The sequence below is a fragment of the Monodelphis domestica genome, chromosome 1, assembly GCF_027887165.1.
Source record: "Monodelphis domestica isolate mMonDom1 chromosome 1, mMonDom1.pri, whole genome shotgun sequence".
In the NCBI taxonomy this organism is placed as follows: Eukaryota; Metazoa; Chordata; class Mammalia; order Didelphimorphia; family Didelphidae; genus Monodelphis; species Monodelphis domestica.
The window spans coordinates 443,700,895-443,721,952 of record NC_077227.1 but is presented as its reverse complement, the minus strand read 5'-3'; the positions used below and the strand labels follow the sequence as shown (position 1 = coordinate 443,721,952).

The 21,058-nt window shown below is 38.2% G+C and overlaps 1 protein-coding gene across 2 annotated transcripts in view; it reads left to right on the top strand.

Annotated features, from left to right (window-relative positions):
• Positions 1–21,058, top strand: part of LOC100016458 (ATP-binding cassette sub-family C member 11) — a 92,344-nt gene that overhangs the window by 36,120 nt on the left and 35,166 nt on the right. For both annotated transcript variants that reach the window (XM_056812262.1, XM_007474827.3), the window contains exons 10-15: positions 785–892; positions 2,562–2,837; positions 6,438–6,509; positions 14,435–14,559; positions 17,244–17,316; positions 19,247–19,450. In XM_056812262.1, coding sequence (XP_056668240.1) covers positions 785–892; positions 2,562–2,837; positions 6,438–6,509; positions 14,435–14,559; positions 17,244–17,316; positions 19,247–19,450 — 858 coding nt within the window. The remainder of the gene's footprint in view (positions 1–784; positions 893–2,561; positions 2,838–6,437; positions 6,510–14,434; positions 14,560–17,243; positions 17,317–19,246; positions 19,451–21,058) is intronic.

Sequence of the window (21,058 nt, the reverse complement as noted above, 5' to 3'; positions counted from 1 at the left end):
ACACAGTATTAATTGTAAGACAGAAGGTAAGGGTTTGAGAAAAAAAAAATTTTTTTCCCCCAATGAAATAATCGAGGTTGGATTAGATAATTTCTATGATCTCTTCCAGCTCTAACATTCTTTGATTCTTAGGTGGGTTGAAGTTGATTAGGGAAGACTTATTGGACAAAGTGGCCTTTGGGATGGCCTTGAAAAGTAGGATTTGGAAAAGCAGAGAAGATGGAGGAAGGCATTAGAAGCAAAGGGGAACTGGCAAGAATAAAGTCAGAGCAGACCGAAGAGTAGTAACTAACAGTTTTGGTGTCCAAGGCAAGCGTCTTAGACTGAGACTGTGGACCGTTGCCCCTCCCCCCAACCCAACATATTCTCTAATATCCCAAGGCAAGGGATATTAGATTAATTGTTATTCCCACCCCTGGGAAAGGAAGTGGGTTAGGCACAAGACAGAGAACAACTCCCCTGGAGTGAAGCACACAGGTTGGGAGCTTTCTATTTTAACTCATTTTTCTTGCTAACGGAGTTAGCTAAGATGAGATGTTTCTGTCTGTCAAAGGAAGAAATGTGGTGCCATGCCAATCTAAATTCCAACGCTCTGGACCAAAGCCCCCAAACTCTATCCTATTTATAGATCTGCAGAAGTGAAAGAAATTGGACAGCTTTACCCCATAGCGGTATTCCCACCCCAGCACTGTGAAGTGACCCAGCACAGCAATGTAGATCAGCAAAGCTGTTTTGCGCCTGCATGACAAAAAATTCTAAAATAAACCATTTTTGTCTTCTCTAGGCATTTACTGCTGTGGCAACATTGAATACACTGAGATTATCTGTGTTCTTTGTACCCTTCTCTATCAAAGGATTAGCAAATTCACAATCAGCTGCAGGGAGACTGAAGGTAAACTTTGGTATTGTTAATCCAGTTGGTAAATCATTTGGCAGTGCTGTTATCATCATTGGTCTCTTTTAGGTGTACCTTGCCCTTAGCACCCGTAGGCAATGCAATCTGAGTTCTTTGGAATATTCAAGAAAGGTAGTCTGTGTAGAGTTGTAGTATCCAAACAAGCATTCCAAATCTTCCATTGGTAAATAAGAGCTAAGTCTCATGAATCCAGACTCCACTATAGCATTATAGTCATTTTTCAGAAAGATTAGCCTTGATACAAAATTCTGGTGGGCCTAGAACCGTGATGGCGAACCTGTGACACGCGTGTCAGTGCTGACACGAATAACCATTTTTGATAACATGTGGCTGCTTGAGATCGCATGCAGAGAAGTATGGGGTCGCATGTCTAGAAGGATGTTTTTTTCTCAAAGTGACACACCACCCGAGTTATGCTTGGTTTTTTTTTTTGGTGAATTTTGACACACCAAACTCAAAAGGTTGCCCATCACTGACCTAGAAGAAGGTTCACTAGTATAGGTATCAGGAGACTGAGATTTCAATCCCAGTGTGACCACCGATTGGCTATTTGACAATGAGCAAGTCATTGCCCCTCTCTGGACCTCCAGGTCATTCTCTGAAAAATGAAGGGGTTAGACTAGATGATCTCTGAGGTTCCTTCCAGTTCTAAAGTGCTTTGGTGTTGCTCTTTGTCAAGGTTTAATCTCAGCATCATATGCAGGAAAAAAAAAAAACAAAAAACAAAAACATTTGCTCAGTATTGAATAATATAAACAGAACTTTATTTTTAAATTGTTTTTGTTGACATTTCATTTCACAAATTACATGTGATAATACATTTTCACATAAGTTTTCTGAAGTTCTATGATCCAAATTGTCTCCTTCTCTCCTTTCCCTCCCATTACCTGGATTTATCATTTACCAATTCTGGAGATTTGCCATCTCCAGGAAAGCAATTTGATCTGGTAAACAGAACTTTAAAGGGAATATTTATAATACTTTTGGAAATTAACTTTTGATCACTTGTAAAGCTACTTTAGTGATTCTCATTTGTTTGGCAAAATGGGTCCTAATTTCAAACTGTTCTTGTAAATTCATAAACTAAATTCAACAGAATCTTTGCTTGACTTTAGGAATCTCTTTTTCTTTCTGCACACACACACACACACACACACACATATAGCGTGTACATATTCATCTATATGTGTATATTTATCTGCTCTCTATAGCTATAGCTACATATATTTTTGATAGGTATAGGAACTGGATTCATTGATTCATTTGTATGATGAATTTTGTGGGAGAAAATTCTCTCTACCACTGCAGGGAAGCACTTTTTCTGCAACAATATAGCCTTAGAGAGTGTCTATATCTAACTTTGAAGGTAATTAAACCATCCTATGATCCACGCTAACCATTCATTGATAGTGACATTTCCTCTCATTTGTTTACATTAGTGAGTTTTTACTTTTTATTTTATTTTTTTAAACTCTTACTTTCTGACTTAGTAACAACTCTAAGGGCAAAGGCTAGGCAAATAAGGTAAAGTGACTTGCCAAAGGTCACACAGCTACATTAATGAGTTTGAAAGTTCACTAAAGTTGTATTAGTGAGGTTCCTATCCATTCTGAAATAAGTTTTTCTTATTTTTTTCCCTTTCAAGAACTTTTTCCTGAGAAAAGCCCCTGCATTTTATGTCCAGGAACTGAAAGGCTCTGCTGCTCTGGTTTTGGACAATGCCACCTTGTCTTGGGAATGGAGTGAGAATGGGATCAGCAATGGAGCTATGGAGATGAATGGGAATGGGGATTACCCTGAGAGACCTGCTGTAGAATCATCTCAAGGGAATAATCAGGCAACTAGGAGGCTCAGTCAACCTGGAGAGAGAAGGATCAATATGGGCTCAGCATTGCACAATATAAATATTGTGTTACCAAAGGTAAAGTTATACTTTGTCTACATGGCAAAATAAATGTCACCTAAGAATCAGAAGTCTTAGAGCAGGAAGGGACCTTAGAGATCATCTAGATTACAGACTAATCTTTTTTTCTTTTTTTTTTTATTACTCAGAGGATGAAACTGAGACAGGATGTATGGAAGGAACTTGCCTAAGGTGACACAGTAGCAAAACCAGAATGACAAGTCAGGTCTTCTGACTCTGAGGCCACCTTGAAGACCAACCAGGGCACAGTTTTAGATGGCAGTAGCAGTTGTGGGGCTCTGTATCTGAAGAGCTAGACCTAGACTCAGAAAGCTTTCAGTTCAAATCTGACCTCAGATACTTACTAGATTTGTAATTCAAGGCAAGTTCATCTAACCTCTATTTGCCTCAATTTCCTCAATTGTAAAATGGGAATAATAGTAGCACCTACTGCTCAGAACTGTTTTGACAAGAAAACGAAATAATATTTGTAAAGTGCTTAGCATATAGTAGTTGCTTAATAAATGCTTGTTAGCTTCTTTCCTTCCTTCTGAGTACTTGCAGAGCACAGACCTGAATGCTAGGTGCTTGGAATAAAAAGAGTAGGCAGAAAAAGAACCCTGCATTTGGAGTTAGAAAGCCTGGAGTGGAGCCCCGGTTCTGTCCTATATAAAGTTATACCAGGGCTCCAGTTTCCTCATCTGTAGAATCCTTCATTGGACTAGATGATATTCAGGATCTTTGCAGTTCTGAATCTTATGACAAATTGAAGGCAAAGACTCTATTTTGACCCCACTTTACAGTAGATACCAACAATTTAGAGGAATTTTAGGGGCTCCAGGAAGGTTCTATTCCCCCAAATATCAAACTCTTTGATCTATTTCTATTACCTGAACTTCCACCACCACTGATTATCTCTTTGGGTTCTTTGCTATTTCCTCTAGTTCCTTAGACTGGCATAAAGGAAAAAAGTGCTAGATTTGGAATTGGAGGACTTCAGTTAAAATTCCAGCTCAGTTATTTATTGTCAGTTAGTTAACATGAATTTATTAAGAGTAAGGCAAAGACAGTCCCTACTTTCAAGGAGTTTACAGTTTGATGGGTGAGATAACATGAAAACAATTATTTATTAATTAGAAACATGTAAGAAAAAAATAGGGGTATTCTGAGAGGGAAGGCATTAAGATTAAGAAGGACTGGGACAGATTCCTTGAAGAAGGTAGGACTTTAACTGAGACTTGAAGGAAGCCAGGGAGACTAGGAGGAGGAGATGAGGAAAAGGAGAGTTCTGGACTTGGACGATGGCCAGTGACAATACTAGGAACCAGGAGTTGAAGAGCAAGTATTCAAGGAAGAGCAAGAGGGCCAGTGAAACTGGATTACAAAATGTACAAAGGGGTATAAAGTATAAAAAGAAGGGAAGGTTATGAAGGACTTTAAAAAGCTAAATAGGGGATTTATATTTGGTTCTAGACTTCACAGGTTACCACTGGATTATATTTAATAGGGGTGCAAAGTGGGGTGGGGAGGAGACATGAGCAGACCTGGATTTTAGGAAGATCAATATAACAGTTGAGTGGAGGACAGTGTAATATGAGGAGAGACTTAAGGGAGAGAGACCAAGTAGCAGGTCATTGCAAACAATCTAGGCAAGAGGTGACCAGAGCCTGTACCAGGGTGGTGGCACTATTAGAGGAGAGGAGTGTGTTCAAGAGATGTTTCAAAAGTAGAGACAATAGGACTTGATCACTTGTTGGATATAAGGGGTTAGAATATAAAGTCAATAGTGGCACTAGGTGGTGAGTTTGGGTGACTGAGCATGGTGGTACCCTCAATAGTATTGGAGAAGTTAGGAAGAGGCAAGGTTTAGGGGGAAAATCAGTAAGTTCAGTTTTGTACATGTTAAGTTTAAGATGTCTCTAGGATTCCATTCCAAGATGTCTCTAAGGCAGAGATCCAAAACTGGAGGTCACCAGAGAGTTTAGAGTTGGACAAACAGATCTGACAATCATTTGCATAGAGATGATCATTACCATGAGAACTGCTGAGCTTCCGAAGTGAAATAATTTTGAGGAAGAAAAAAGAGGGCCAAGGACAGAGCCTTGGGGGATCCCAACTGTGAGTGAGTAGTGTTAGTGTTATGGCCAAAGACCTTGCAAAGGTGTCAGAGAAGGATCAGTCAGACAGATAAGAAGAGAACCAGGAAAAGAATAATGTAATGAAAATCTAGAGTGAAGAGAATATCAAGAAGTAGAAGGTGATTGACAATGTCAAAGGCTGCAGAGAAGTCAAGAAGGATGAGGATTGAGGAAAGGCCACTGGATTTGGCAATTAAGAGATCATTAGAATTTTTTTTTTGGTAGAAAAATTACCCATGGAGGTTTAATTGATATAGAAAACATGGGACAAGACAAGCTGGATTGATTGTCACCACAGCTGTTAAGAACACACAAGCCATTCCATTCCAAAACCACACAGCATCAGTCAAGTAACAAAAGGGACACCTCTGCAAGGGTGGGCTTGTGACTCAGTATAGTGCCTGAGGGAGTGAGCAATCTGGTCCCTAGGTTTCTCCTCCATGAGAAAGAGGATGAGAAGTTGGTTTCCACACTGAGAAGTGCTAAGCACAATTCCACAGCCATAAGACAGAAAAATGTTGACTTCTTATTTATAACAGTGAGATGGACTTCCCAGAAGTCCCCACCAAATTTAGGTTAAATGAGGATAGAAACCAGATTGCAAAGAGTTAAGAGAGTGAGAGGAAAGGCAGCAGAAGCACCTCTAGACAGCTTTCTTACTTTCTTTAGCCACAAAAAGAGGTGAAATTTAAGTTGATAGTGAGCAGGGATGGATGGATCAAGTGAGGGTTTTTTGAGGATGAGAGAGATATTTGTAAGAAGTAGGGAAGGAACTAGTAGACAGGGAATGATGGAAAATTAGTGAGAAAGTAGGAATGATAGAAGGAGCAACCTGCTGGAGAAGAATTACTTGTGCACATAGAAGCATTAATTAACCTAGGCATGAAAAAAAGCAAAACACTTTGAGCAAATCACTGATCCTCCTAAGAACTTAGTTTCTTCGTCTATAAAATAAGGGGGATAGATTAGCTCAGAGGTGTCAAACTCAAATAGGACCAGGTGACTAATCCATACATAAGGATCCCTGACAGTGTTTTTTCATTGTACCAGTCACCCCTTGGAGAAATTCCTGACTATGAGAAACCCAGGCTGTATGCCATAATGAATTCCAGGTTACAAAGATACCCATGGCTCTTCAGACCTAATCTGAATCTCTTTAGCTTTATTTGAACACTTCCAGGCTTTAGTATCCTCATTTATAAATGGACTGGATTGAACTAGATAACTTCTAAGGCTCTTGCCAATGCTAGATTTATGATCCCATATTATCACCCTTTCAAACTCCTTTGAAAGGATTTTTAAAACTTATTGAGTATTATGTAGAAATGATGCAAGAAGGACAATTGTTCCCTCTTCTTGAACTGTGTCTCTGCCAACAAAATGCTTCTCTGGACACATGAATGAGATTTTGAGCTGCAGTGGTGCTGGGAGAATGAGGAATATCACATTCAATATTCATTTTCTTTCATTTGTCTTGCAGGGGAAGATTTTAGGGATTTGTGGAAACACAGGAAGTGGAAAGAGCTGTCTGTTATCAGCCATACTGGGGGAGGTAAGTGAAATGTATCAGTACACAATTACTATTCATATGGATCTAAATACCTTCTGCCCCCTGCCATGCCTGAATCTTCCTTGGCTCAGGATCTTGCCTCCACAGCACAGATAGTCTTTGATTTACATGTGGTCTCTCCCATTACACTGTGAGCTCTGTGGAAGCAGGGACTGTCTTTTACTTTTTTTTTTTGGTACCCCCAGCACTTAGCCCGGTGCTTGGCAAAGAGTGCATTGTTTAATAAATGCTTATCGACCTGACTGATTAGCCATGATCCTGAGAAAGATTCATATGATAATGCTATTATGAATATTTTAACTCAATTGTAGGAGCACTGAGCTGAAGGGTATGTACCACGTTGTAACTTTTCTTGAACAATTCCAAATTGTTGGGCAAATTAAAGTTTCACCAGCAATGAATTGTATGCTTATGTCCCTACAATCTCCTCTAAAAGTGCATCTTTCCCCCTTTAAAACTACTTCTTTGACATTTTAATGAGCATGTAAATATTTATTGTAGCATTACTTGTAATAGTTTTTTTTTTTACTTTATGTCTGAGAATCAATACTGTATATTAGTTCCAAGGCAGAAGAGCAGTAAGGGTTAGGCCAAAGGGGGTTAAGTGACTTGCCCAGGGTCACACAGCTAGGAAGTGTATGAGGCCAGATTTGAAACCAGGATCTCCTGTGTCTAGGTCTGATTCTTAATTGAGCCACCTACTGCCCCTTGAAGTAGTTTAAAAAAAACCCCAACCAACTGGAGAATTACTGACCAAACCATGAGGCATGAATTTAATGGAGTATTACTGTACCTTGAAGAATGATATATATATGAAGAATATAAAACATTATGGGGATATTTGTATGAAGTGAGGCAGAATGAATAAGATAGAACCAAAAAAACAGTATCCATAATTTTTATAACTATGTAAATGAAGAAAATTTAAACAGGAATAAATAAAAGATCAAAAACTTGCATCAAGAATGTACTAATTTATAACACAAATGGAAAATTCCTGAAGTATAAGGTTGACTATATAATCAATTGCAATGACTCTCATGTTGCTTTTACTAAGTGTTGGAGGGTATTTTACAAGAACAAAAATTCAACTAGTATGCCAGAGGTTTATACGATGTGTTGAAAAAATTCATTAATAATTTTTTCTTTAAGAGACTTCCTAGGTTCTTTTCCACTCAAACCATATTATGATGGCTACTGTGTACATTGTCCAGGTTCTTCTACCTCTTTTCTCAACGAGTTCTTTACCTTGTTCACCATCCTTCCCAACTCCTGCCTTTAGACTAGGGGACTTCAACATCTACACTGTTATTGTTGTTGTTCAGTTGTTTTCAACTGTGTCAGACTCACTGTGGCCCCATTTGGAGTTTTCTTGGCAAAGACACTGGAGTAGTTTACCATTTCATTTTCAAGTTCAAACAGAGACAAACAGGATAGAACAACTTTCCCAGCATCACTTAGCTAGTAATTAGAATTAGAATTAGTTCTTGACTCCAGGTCCAGTGCTCTATCCACTGAGCCAACAGCCTGCCCCTACCTAGCCTGATGCTCCTTCTCAAACACCCTGATCTCCCGCTTCCTCAGTACTATGGCCTATTTTGTCTCAGCTGCACGTAGAGATGATTACACCATCACCTACAATTCTTTCACTTTCTTAATCACAAAAATTGGAAGTGGATATCAAATAGAAGTACAGGGGAAGGAGCAGGCCTGAAACATTAGGGACTAAACCTTACAGCACCACGCTTAGTTTTTTGTGGGACTAAGTTGCATATTGGGAGGGAGGGTGCGTAAAAGGGAAGAAGAAAGGAAGGAGATAGAGAGGAATATGTAATGTACTCTAAAAAAAGTCAAAGGTTAATCATGAAAGGAAAATAACTCCTGAAGTTTCTCAGCAAAAGAAGGCTTATAGTAGAAAAGGAAAAGAGGCAAAGGGAGATTGAAATAGGGGAAAATAAAGGGAGAAATGTTGTTTCATTAGAGGGAGGGGGTCCTTGCAATGGGTATAATCTGCAGGGATTTGGTGCTTAGAGAAATTGTTCATACTGCCTCAAAAGGGAAAGAAGAGCTCCTGATGGCAAATGATATCCAGAAGAGTAGGAGAGTATAGACTCAGAGAGAGATTTTATGAGAATGGGGACAAAGATCATGAGGAGGCCAAAGGGTAGGAATGAACTGCACAGTCAGGGACACAGGAAAATTCTTTCCATGGGGCCCTACTTCTATCTTCTTTATCACCTGTAGGATATGGTATTTCTAAGAGTGAGGCACAACAGAAAAGGGGTGAGGAGGGAGTAAAATCTATAAGGCAATTTAAAATACTACCGAAGCTTTAATTCCATGAGGAATATAGAGAATAAAGAAAGAGTAAATAAGTATAAAGATTATGAACCAATGAATAAAAGTCTAGAATAGATGGGAAAGGAAGGAGAGATAATGAAGGGAATGAGGGACAGAAATGCTTTTTAGAAAAAAGTACAGAACATGAAATAAAAAATTAACATTCAAAACAAATTGAAGGGAAGTTGATTAGTTAATAAGCATTTAGTAAAGGCCTACTATGTATCAGGCAATAGGGCAATGAGGTGGTACAGTAGATAAAGCACCAGGTCTGGAATCAGGAAGATCAGAACTTAAATTTGGTCTCAGTTCCATAATACCTGTATGACCCCAGGGCAAGTCATTTAACTTCTATTTACCTTAGTTTATCATCTGTAATATCAGAATATACTGGAAAAGGAAATGGAAAACTACTCTAGTATCTTCACTAAGAAAACTCCATAGATAGATATTATCCCTGAAGCCTCATAGACTTAAATTTCTACATGTTTTTATTGTTCATTTTATAGACCATTCTTTGATAAATATTTCACATTTTCAAAGAACTTTTTTTTAAAACGATGCAGAACTGGACTTGACTGAATAACTGAACAACAACATGTACTAGACACTATGCTAAGTGACAGGAAAGTAAAGACAATCACTGTTCTCAAGGAGTTCACAGTCAAATTGTGAAAGTTTGCTAGTAAGCAAACATATATGAACAAACAAACCTTAAACAGGACAAACAGGAAATGATTAACAGAGGAGAGGCATTAGAATTAGGAGGGGGCAGGAAGGACTTCCTGCAGAAGGAGGTATTTTAGTTAAGAGTTGAAGGGCAGGGAAAATGAGGAGGAAGAACATTCCTGGCATGGGGGACAGCTAGTGAAAATGTCCAGAGGCTAGGGTGGAGGAAAAAAATGATTTTACTTTATGAGTTAAGTGAGATAAAAAGAAATACAGAAGAATCAAACAACTAAATTAAAGAGAAAAAAGAAAAAGGGATTACTAAGTTAAGCAAAACTCTATAATGAGGGAAAGGGATACAGGAAGGATAGGGCTCAAGCATGAGGAAAAGAGAGCCAATGGGAATAAAGTTACCCTACAGTAGATTAAACTACAGCAACTGAAGAGACAGAGTACCATCTTAATGGAGGAAGAAGGGGGGGGCACCCTAAATTTGCAAAAGAGCTAGACTGAAAATTAATAGAGCTTAGGAGAAAAAAATGTCCTAGTTAAGAAAAAGAGCTGTCATTTTTAGGGGGTGGGCTAGGCTGAGGGGTCTAGATCTGTGTTTTCATTGGTGTTGACAAAACTCCTTTTATCAAACCAGATCGACACTGTTATTAAATAATTTGGCCAAGGTCACATAACCAGAATGGATCACAGCCAGTAAGTAATCAGCCCAGGGCTTCTTGACTGAGGTCAGCTGTCTATCCATTAATCTATACTACCTTTTTTTTAACTATTAAAATGAAGGGCAGAAACAGCAGCTAAATAGATATTTTCCTTCTTTTCTTGGAGAAAGTGGGTGACAACTATATGTGGAATGCTGTTGTTTTTTAATTAGGTGAGCCCAAAGTGTTGAAATTTTCTTAAGGGATTTTTATGTGATAAAAAGATTCACTGAGTTGGAGAATAAGGGAGAGTGGCTGATTTAGGAATGATTGTGATGTAAAAATAGAAGACATTAATAAAACTTAGGCAAGTCACTTTACCTATAAAATACAAGCAAAAGCAGCAGGTAGGTGGCTCTGTGGATGAAGAACCAGACCTAGAGATGGGAGGTGCGGTTTCAAATGTGTTCTCAGACACTTCCCGGTTGTGTGACCCTGGGCAAGTCACTTAAACCCCCCATTGCCTAGCCCTTACCACTCTTCTACCTTGGAACCAGATACTTAGTATTAATTCTAAGATAGAAAGTAAGGATTAAAAAAATAATTTGAAAATAAAACATTTACAGTAGGCTCTTGTTTTACCCAAACTCAACATGTATGAATTCAATTGCACACAACTGGCAATTGAAAAAAAATAAAGACAGAAAAATATATAAAGTGAAAAATTTTAATTATTTGATAAATTTGCACCATTTCCCTAAGAAGAGTAAAGTTCACCCAGTTACACTCATTCTTCCTCTGAGAAGACCTAGTAGAAGATATTACATTTTGCCAAACATTAGCTCCTGCATCAGTGAAGTTCTTGCTTATAACAAGATGTGTCAGTGCTTCTCTTCATTTAATTAATACAATTTAGTTATTAATAATGGTCCCAAAGAACAAAAGTAGTGATGTTGGTAGCTCTGATAAGCCTAAGAAAACTTGTAAAGTGCCTAGGCATGTTTGTATAAGAAATACTTATTAAATACTGGTGTTCATTATTGTGTATGATTTTCGACTTATATGCAGGATCTTGGAATGTATCAGCCATGTAAAACATGGTTCTAGTGTATGTTTTAAAGAAAGGGGTTGGATTAGATGGCCTTTAAAATTTTGTTCAGCTCTAAATTTACAATCCTATGAAATATAAAGAGATGGACTGCACAAGAGGAACAAGCCTTTTTGATTTTCTTAATCCATAGTCCATTATAACACATCTCTCCAAAAAAGGACAATTCCCCTATTAAGATATGATCCAACTGGCAGGTCTTCCTATAATAGTACTATAATTAGGGCTAGGGTGTGAGGAGGAAATCAGACACCTTTTCAACATAATATTGTAGTGGCAATATAATGGAAAGAGTCCTGGATTTTGAATCAGGAAATGTGAAGTTTTAAAGAAATAGATTTTAATTGATGCCTTTTTAAAATATTACTTACATTTACCCTTGTATCCCTCCATTTCCATTTATTTAGAAAGTCATTACTTATAACAAATAATTTTTTTTAAAGAAAAGAAAAATTCAGTAAACCAATCCACCCATTAAAAAAAATCTGATATCATAATGCAATGTTTCATACTACCACTGTAGTGAGTGGTGATGGGGGAGACTTTCTTTCCTCTTTCTTCTTTAGGGTCAAAGGCAGCTAGATGGTACAGAGGATAGAGTGTCAAGCCTAAAGTCAAGAACACTCATCTTCCTGAGGTCAAATCTCGCCTTAGATATTTAAAAGCTACCAGATCCTGGACAAGTCACTTAATAATGTTTGCCTCATATTCCTCATCTGTAAAATGAACTTGAAAAGGAATTGGCCACTCTAATATCTTTGCCAAGAAAACACCAAATGGGATTACAAAGAGTCAGACATGACTAAACACCAACAATTGGTCATTATAATTGCACAAACTTCCATTTCAATTATCTTATGGTGGTTTTAAAAAGATTTATATTGTTGAAATCATTGTAAATATTGATATCCTCCTGGCTCTGTTTACTTCATTCTGCATCTATTCATACATGCTTTTTCATGTTTTTATGTTTCACATTATTTATTATAGCATAATAACATTATGGAGGCAGCCTGGTGGCTCAGTGGATTGAGAGCCAGGCCTAGAGATGAGAGGTCCTGGGTTCAAATTTGGTCTCAGGCCCTTCCTAGCTGTGTGACCCTAGGCAAGTCACTTAACCTCTATAGTCTAGTCCTTACTGCTCTTCTGTATTTATTCTAAGACAAAAGGTAATGGTTTTTAAAATTAATAATAATATTAATAACATTGCATTATATTCGTTTACCACACTTTGGGTAGCCATTTCCAATGGGCATCCATTTTGTTTCTAGTTCTTTGATACCTTAGGAAATGTTGCTCTAAGTATTTTAGAGTATATGGAGTCTTGTTTTTTGTCAATGACCTTCTTGGTGTATGTGTATATCATTGAAAGAAAAATATAGACATTTTATTTATTTTGTATGCATAACTTCAGATAGCTTTCTAAAACGCACCAATTCATAGCTCTACCAACAATACATTAGTATTCCTGTCTTTCTACATTTTCTCTAATATTAACTATTTCTATCTCTTGTTATCTTTGCAAATTGTAGTGATGTAAAGTGAAAGTTTAAGGTTATTATTTGCATTTCTCTTATTAGCGACAAAGAGAATTTTATATGGTTGTTAAAAGGATGCAATTTTTCTTTTGAGAGCTGTTTATTCATAACCTTTGACCATCTATTTATTGGAGAATGGCTCTTCATCTTATATATTTGTTACTTGTCTATATATATCTACATATTAAACTGTTATCATAGATATTTGATGCATTGATTTTTTCACAGTTGACCTCTTCCCTTCTTATCCTAGATGCATTAATTTTGTGTGCAAAAGCTTTTCAAAATAATGTAATCACAGTGATTAATTTTCTATTTTATCATTGCCTCTATCTCTTGTTTAAGAATTTTCCCCTATGCGAGCTGTCTGCCTCATATGTTCCTCATGTGATCTTTGTATTTGTTCACTCTCCCTATTCATGATGTTTGAGGAAGAGTATGCCCTAAGGTTAGAGTGGTGGGGGAAGAATGCCTTGTTATCAATCTTAATATTCTATTCCAGTAAATGCCTTTGCTGTGGAAAAGAATCTTTGCCTTGCCCCCTGTCCCAATAACTGTGAAAGACCTACCTTCTTTTCTGTTTTTATATGGTATGATAAGAAATTGGGCACCTAGAAGGTGGAGTGGATAGAGTTCCAGGTCTAAAGTTAGGAAGACTCATCTTCCTGAGTTCAAATCTGGTCTTAGATACATACTAGCTGTGTGATGCTGGGCAAGTCACTTAACATTGTTGGCTTCAGTTTCCTCATGAGCTGGAGAAGGACCTAGCAAACCACTCCAGTATCTTTGCCAAGAAAACCCCAAATGGGATCTTGAAGTCTGGCATGACTGAAATGAATGAATAACAAGAACAATGAAAAGAAATATGAATTTTAATCTTGCCTCTGACCCTTTGAAGCTGTCAAATCAACTCTGAACTTCAGTCAATGTGATACAAAAGAGTGATGGATTTGTTCAAATTGCAGCTCTGGTGCTTATTAACTGTGTAACCTTAGAAGAGTCATGATTTAATATCTCTGGACCATCATTTTCCATCCTCATCTTTCCAAATGAGAGACCTGAATTGGATTTCCTTTAAGTTCCCATTTAGTTTCATATATATGATTCTCTGATTTTGGAAGGTTTAGTAAATCTTAAAGTTCTAGAAGAAAATGAGTTATCATTTATTCATACCTTCACCTAGGAATTTATGACTTTTCTCAAAAAACCACAATCTACTCTTCCAAAGTGCCATTAAAAAAATTTAAAATCATTATTATTTAACCACTGTCAGAAAATACAAAATTATCTTGATGTAAAGGGGTAGAAGATCTTTTAAATTTTAACATCTTTAACAGAAAAAGTAGAATTTATTTAGTGCTCTAACTACATCAAGAATATAATTGTTTTTACATCTTTACAACTATCCATTATGTTCATTAGGGCAAGTATTATTTTCTCCATTTTAGGAACAGAAAGCTTGAGACCCAAGAAGGGGAAATTGCTTTCTGAAGGTCATACAACTCATTCAGTGGTGGGATGAGTATGGTGCCTTCCCCGCTAGCCATACATGTCTCCTGCCCAGTGTTTTGGTTTTAATGTTGACTATTCCTTCTGCTACAGATGAATTTGCAATCTGGATCTGTGGGAGTGAATGGAAGTTTGGCCTATGTCCCCCAGCAAGCATGGATATTCAGTGGAACTGTCAGACATAACATACTCATGGGAGGAAAATACGACCAAACTAGGTATAGTTTAGATGTTATTTTGTGGATTTGAGGGGTGGGAATGACTACAGGTCTGATTTTGGGGTGTTGAGGCTGGGACCGATCTGGGGTTAGACCACTAGTTTCACTTGGCAATAAAGAACTGTGCATAGATCACCAAACTGTACTTGAAGAAGAGAGAACTCATCCCAATGAAGAAAAAGGTTCTTGAAAGAGGAGATATATGATATATATTCTAGATCTTCCTTGTGCCACCTCAACGCCCACCCCTTTCTTTCTGGGGTTGAGAATGGGAGTATACAGGATAGGAATAGAAGCATAAGGGAAGTGTTAAATTTTTGATTGGATTGAATATTATTGGTGGTCACCAGGTATTTAATTTCTAAATTCCACAGTGAATTACTAAAATAAAATGTAATTTATGGTAGTTTATTTTATAATAGAGGAAGATTTAGGGAAGAGAGAAAAGGGGAAAGAGAGAGGGAGAGAGAGCTCTGACTTTCTCAGAGTCAGCTAGAAATTCTAAGCTCCACACAGGGGAAAGGAGTCTCAAGAGGATGGGTCTTTCCTGGAGGTTCACACCTCCAGAAAGGGCAAGGAAATTAAGACAGCCTTTCACTCACCAATGGTGACCATCTAAAAGGAAAGCAGTCTGAATTCTCCTGCATGAGCTCCTCTCCAGGGGTCCAGTTCCACAGCCAAGTGTCTTTACTCCAAGTTTGAGTGTCTGTCTTCCAGTCCAACTCCAACTTCTTCTAGTCTCTCCTCTGAGTGACTCTTCTTCACTCCAAGCCCGAGTGACTGATCCAGTCCAACTCCTAGTGACTGAATCTTGATTTATCGATCCTTCTTGATCTATCCATTCATGTGCCTCTGTTTTCTCTATTTAAAGATCTTTTTCTCCCCTAAATTTTACATCTACCTATCACAGCAGACACTCCTCTCCAGGACTGCCCACTCAATCTATGAAATGGGTGCTCATACCTTTTGTAGTTAGTTAACACCTTTTGTGGTTAGTTAACACCTTTTGTGGTTAGTTAACACCTTTTGTGGTTAGTTAACACCTTTTGTGGTTAGTTAACACTTTTTGTAGTTAAAATGGGTAGATCTACTTTAAATACTGAGTTAACACTTTGGAGATTAAAATCTAAAAATAGACAAGGGATTATAATTTTATTTTCACTATCAAGGAAGAGCTAAGTACCTTCATTGTTACAATCAGGAGATAGTCATATTCAATCTTCACAGAAGGAAGCCCACAGAGACTATTCCAGAGATGTATGGCATGAGGCCTTTCCTGAAGAGCTTCTCAGTTTTGGGGAAGTTAGATGATACCTTGGTTTGTTATAATTTAATTCTGAAATATTTCTCATTCTATATTATCTTCCCTCTCAACAAGGTGATTGATGGCTCATGTAAGTGTTTTATATGGTGTGTGTGTGTGTGTGTGTGTGTGTGTGTGTATGGGAGGCAGCAATATTGTAGTGTACAGAGAGAGAGAGAGCTTTGGAGTCAGGAAGACCTGAGTTCAAATCCTGCTTTTGACATATAATACCTGTGTGACTATATATAATAACTGTGTAACAACAGGGATAACTAATTTAACCTTTTAGGGCTCCATGCAGCTTTGTAAAGCTATATAGTATCAATGACTTACAATTCTCTATCAGTGGAAGGAATCCCCATACCAGGAATTATCTTCACCAATGATACTGTAGGTCTAGCTTCCCCTCATATTCCTAATCCATTTATTCATCTGTCCTTCTATCCATAGGTGTGCTGTAGTCAGTTAAAAAAATAAAATTTGGGAGAGCTGATTGTTACATTTTCAGCGTGAGCATTTATACCTCAGAAATCAGTAAATAGATGTCAGGGATTGATTTTTTTTTTTCCTTTAAAACCCTTGCCTTCCGTCTTGGAGTCAATACTGTGTATTGGCTCCAAGGCAGAAGAGTGGTAAGGGCTAGGCAATGGGGGTCAAGTGACTTGCCCAGGGTCACACAGCTGGGAAGTGTCTGAGGCCAGAGTTGAACCTAGGACCTCCCATCTCTAGGCCTGGCTCTCAATCCACTGAGCTACCCAGCTGCCCCCAGGGATTGATTTTTTAATTGTTTTCTTAATTTTTCAATTTAAGAAAGTTTGGAAAATGTGAATAAGATAAAACTTAAAATTATGTCGTATGCTTTAAGAGCTAGTTGTTAAACATTTCCCAGCATATACCTGATTACATACATAATTGTACATATGTGTACGGTGATAATGACAGGCCTGGAGTCAGGAAGACTCATTTTCCTGAGTGCAAATCTGACATTAGACACTAGCAATAGGACCCTGGGCAAGTCACAAACCTTGTTTGCCTCAACTTGCACATCTGTAAAATGTTTTGGAGAAGCAAATGGCAAATCCCAACAACAAAAATTATGTACATATATCTGTGTGTGTGTGAGACTTTGAGACAGTATATAGAGACCAGGAAGACCTGTGTTCAAGTCTCACCTCTGATACATAATGAGATGGCCACATTTTGTAGAATTTGAGAATATTTTAAAGACTAAAGGAACCAAAGAAATACTATAGACCCAGTCTTCTCAGTTTACAGATAAAAAAACTAAATGTAGAAAGATACTTGTACAAGATCATATGAATTAGAATCATGGATGGATAGAATTGTAAATCGCTCACTTTCTATTTTTGGTTTTCCTCAGATATCACCAGGTGATCCATTCCTGTTCCCTAAAGAGAGACTTGGAAATTTTGCCCTATGGAGATATGACTGAAGTGAGTGGGATGAGAGAGTCTGGGTAGATATCAACTCCCATTTGGGTTGTTATTGATACATTCAGATTCTAGATTCTCTTCTAAGTATTTTTTTCATTGTCCCCTAGTCTGCCAGGCAGGAGTCCCAACTGTCTTCAGATTGATGGGTGTGTAGATATCTTTCTTTAAGTCAGGCAGAACACTTCCCAAGTTCCTAGAGCCCTCTCCCCTCAAACTAAAGCCTCTGCCCCTCTTTTTTCATGATTCTCAAGCCCTTTCTGATACCCCCTCTTGTGGAGAGGTTCCCTAGAAGAGAAATCAGAGCCCAAATTATCCTAGGTTCTAATGATGAATGAATCAATCCCCCAAGCCCTTTTCAACTTTCACTTTGGAATCAAACAAGGTCACTCTCCCTCCTCATTAAAAAATAAAAAAAATTAAAAAACAAAAACCAAAAATCCAGCACCCTCATCTCAATGTAGCACAATTATTCTGATGAAGTTTGACCCTGGAAAAAAGATGAGAAAATACATTCCTCTCTTTTCTTTGCAGAGATGGGAGACTATGGATGTGGAATATTGCATATACTATTAGATAAGGCTGATGTGTTAGTTGGTTTGTTGAATTATTTTTTTTTCTTCTTTTAAAAAACTTTGTTAGAGAGGATGACTTATTGGGAAAGAGAAGGGGAATGATGTATTTGGAAATGAACATGATGTAAAAGCAATAAAAAAATAAGGCTATTTTAAAAAATTCCCTAGGGGGCAGCTGGGAGGCAGCCAGGTTTAGAGATGGCAGGTCCTGGGTTCAAATGTGACCTCAGACACTTCCTAGCTGTGTGACCCTGGGCAAGTCACTGAACTCCCATTGCCTAGCCCTTACCACTCTTCTGCCTTAGAACTAATACACAGTGTTGATTCTAAGATGGAAGGTAAGGGTTTTAAAAGAAAAATAAACAATTTCCAAACAAGCCAAAAGAAGACTCCATGACCAAAAGAGCTACCATATTAAGCACAGGTCTAAATGACAGTCTTCTGAGACAAATCCTTTGACCCCCCCCCCCCCCCAGCTATCAATTACAATAACAAATACTGATGTCTACCTAATGTTTTAAGGTTGTAAAATACTTTAGTTATATTATCTAGTTTGAACCTCATAATTAGGTTATAAAGGTATTATTATTTCCATTTTGCAGATGATGAAACGAAGGCTCAGTGAGTTAAGAGCTTTGCAAATGATCATACAGGCAGTAGGAGAATGCAGGTATTCCTGGATGCAGGTCCAGTGCTCAATCCACTATTCCTGCTCTGTGGAGCTTTTGACGTTTCAAAACACTCTAACATCCCCTGTCATGTCTGATCCTCACAAGTCTCCTGGGAGGTAGGCAGGTAGTTGTACCTGTTTTACAAATGATGAGACTGAGGCATGAGTGGCATGAACAAATTCATACAGCAAACAACTGGAAGGTTGGGATTTGAACTCAAACCTTTGACTATCTGGTAGTAGCAAAAAGCTAGACTTAGAGTTAGGATGACATGGACTTGAATCCTCCCTTAGAGGTTGTCTCTATGATGCTGGGCGAGTCACTTCATCTATAAAATAGGGATGATGATAGTTCCCACCTCATATGGTTGTTGTGAGGACCAAATGAAATAATATCTGTGAAACGCTTTGCAGACCTTAACATGATCAGCCATGTGAGCCACCTACTGCATCACACCAGCTGTCTGACCTGTCTCCTGCTTGGGATTCTCTGGCATTGTCCATATGGACCCATTCTAAGCAAGGACACAGCAAAGAGCCAGTCGTATCTTGCCTGCTGAGGACAGAGCTGAGGAGGGATGTGATTAGGGACATCCCTTTTTTGGATTGTGCTCATCACTTGCCTCCACATGCCACGTCCTGTGGATCACGTTGCTCAGCTCTTCCCTTCTTTATTCCCTATTTACAGATTGGGGAGCGGGGCCTCAACCTCTCTGGGGGTCAAAAGCAGAGGATCAGTTTGGCCAGAGCTGTGTATGCCAACCGTGAGATCTACCTGCTGGATGACCCGCTCTCAGCAGTGGATGCCCATGTTGGGAAGAAAATATTTGAAGAATGCCTTAAGAAAGCACTCAAGGGGAAGACCGTGGTTCTGGTCACTCATCAGCTGCAGGTATCAAAAACAGAATCTTGTATGGTAGTTGCAATTTGCTGAAAAAAAAAAAACCATGCTGGTTAATTAAATTTTTACAAGACTCTCCCCATTCTGCCCCTCATGATTTAACAGCTGCCTTCCAAAGAGTCCTGTTCATCATTTCAGGCAAGTGGCAGGATCAAAGATTTAGAGCTGGAAGGGATCCTGCCCATCATCTAGTCCAACCTTGCCATTTGATAAATGAGGAAAATGAAGCCAAAAGGGGTTAAGTTATTTGTTCAAGGTCACACACACAATAAATAGCAGAGTCAGGATTCAAGCCTGTGTCGTTTGACAGAGAAGTACTTATTCTTTCTATTCCACGCTGTCTGAGTTTTTGGAAATATGAATTTTATTCACAATACCTGGGGAAGTTAGAATGGTAAAAGATTTTTAAGGGCTGGTAAAATTTCAATGTTTATTTGCAAGATAGAATTGACTTCGCTGTTTTCAAGTTTTTAAAGGTGATGATAATCTGATGCTTTGTCCATTAAGTGGATTTGGGTTAGGAAGAGGAGGAAGGGGACACCTACCTACATGGCTCAGTGGATTGAGAACTAGACCTAGAGGCAGGAGGTCCTGGGTTCAAATATGGAATCAGGCACTTCCTAGCCCTGTGACTCTGGGCAAATTACTTAAATTCCATTACCCAGCCCTTATTGTTCTTCTGCTTTGGAACCAATCAACAGTATTGACTCTTAGATGGAAGGTAAGGGTTAAAAAAAAAAAGAAAGGAGGAAAATCTTGATGGGGGATTGGGTAGAAAGAGTTTGAGATTTCTGATCCTAAGTATTTTCTGGAAGAGAATAGATAATTGATTGTTCTGGATTATTTTAAAAATCTTCAGTTTTGAAGGCAAGGGAAGGGACCCCAGTCTGCAAAATTAACAGGTTGGACTCAATGAATTCTCTAGCCCTAATTCTTAGGATCCTACCATTCCCCTGTTTGACTGAACTTATGCTACAATTTCCAGGAAAGTCTCTGTTGCTTTAACTGTTATATAGACTGAATTTACACATATGTCCTGGCTTTACTCCCAAGAGCAGAGACTTGAATGAAATACAGCCAGCTTGGTGGAATGTCAAGAACTTTGCAATATTAATTAAATGGTATGGGCTGTAGCCCTAAATCTACCACAAATTTACCTTGTGATCTTGGGCAAGTCACCTCCCTTCTCTTGGCCTATTTCTCTGTCTAAAAATTAGGGAGCTCCCCAAAGGCCCTTCCAACATCCTATGGATATTCTATGAGTCCATCCCTCTGCTTCCAGACAGAAATGAATCCAAACCATTTCCTCAAATTCCCCTAGAATCACACTCTTAAAATACTATTGCTGTTAATAAGAATAATGCTGGAGGAAGCTAGATAGTACAGTGGATAGAGAAAAGGAGTAAAGAGGACCTGGGTTCAGATCTGGCTTCAGTTACTTCTTAGCTGTGTGACCTTGGGTAAGTCACTTAACCTCATTTGCCTAGCTCTTATTGTTTTTCTGTATCAAAATTTATAATAAGACAGAAGGTAAGTATTTTTTAAAAGATAAGAAATAATGCCTTGAATAGTGATAGGGCATTTGACTTTTTTTCGTAT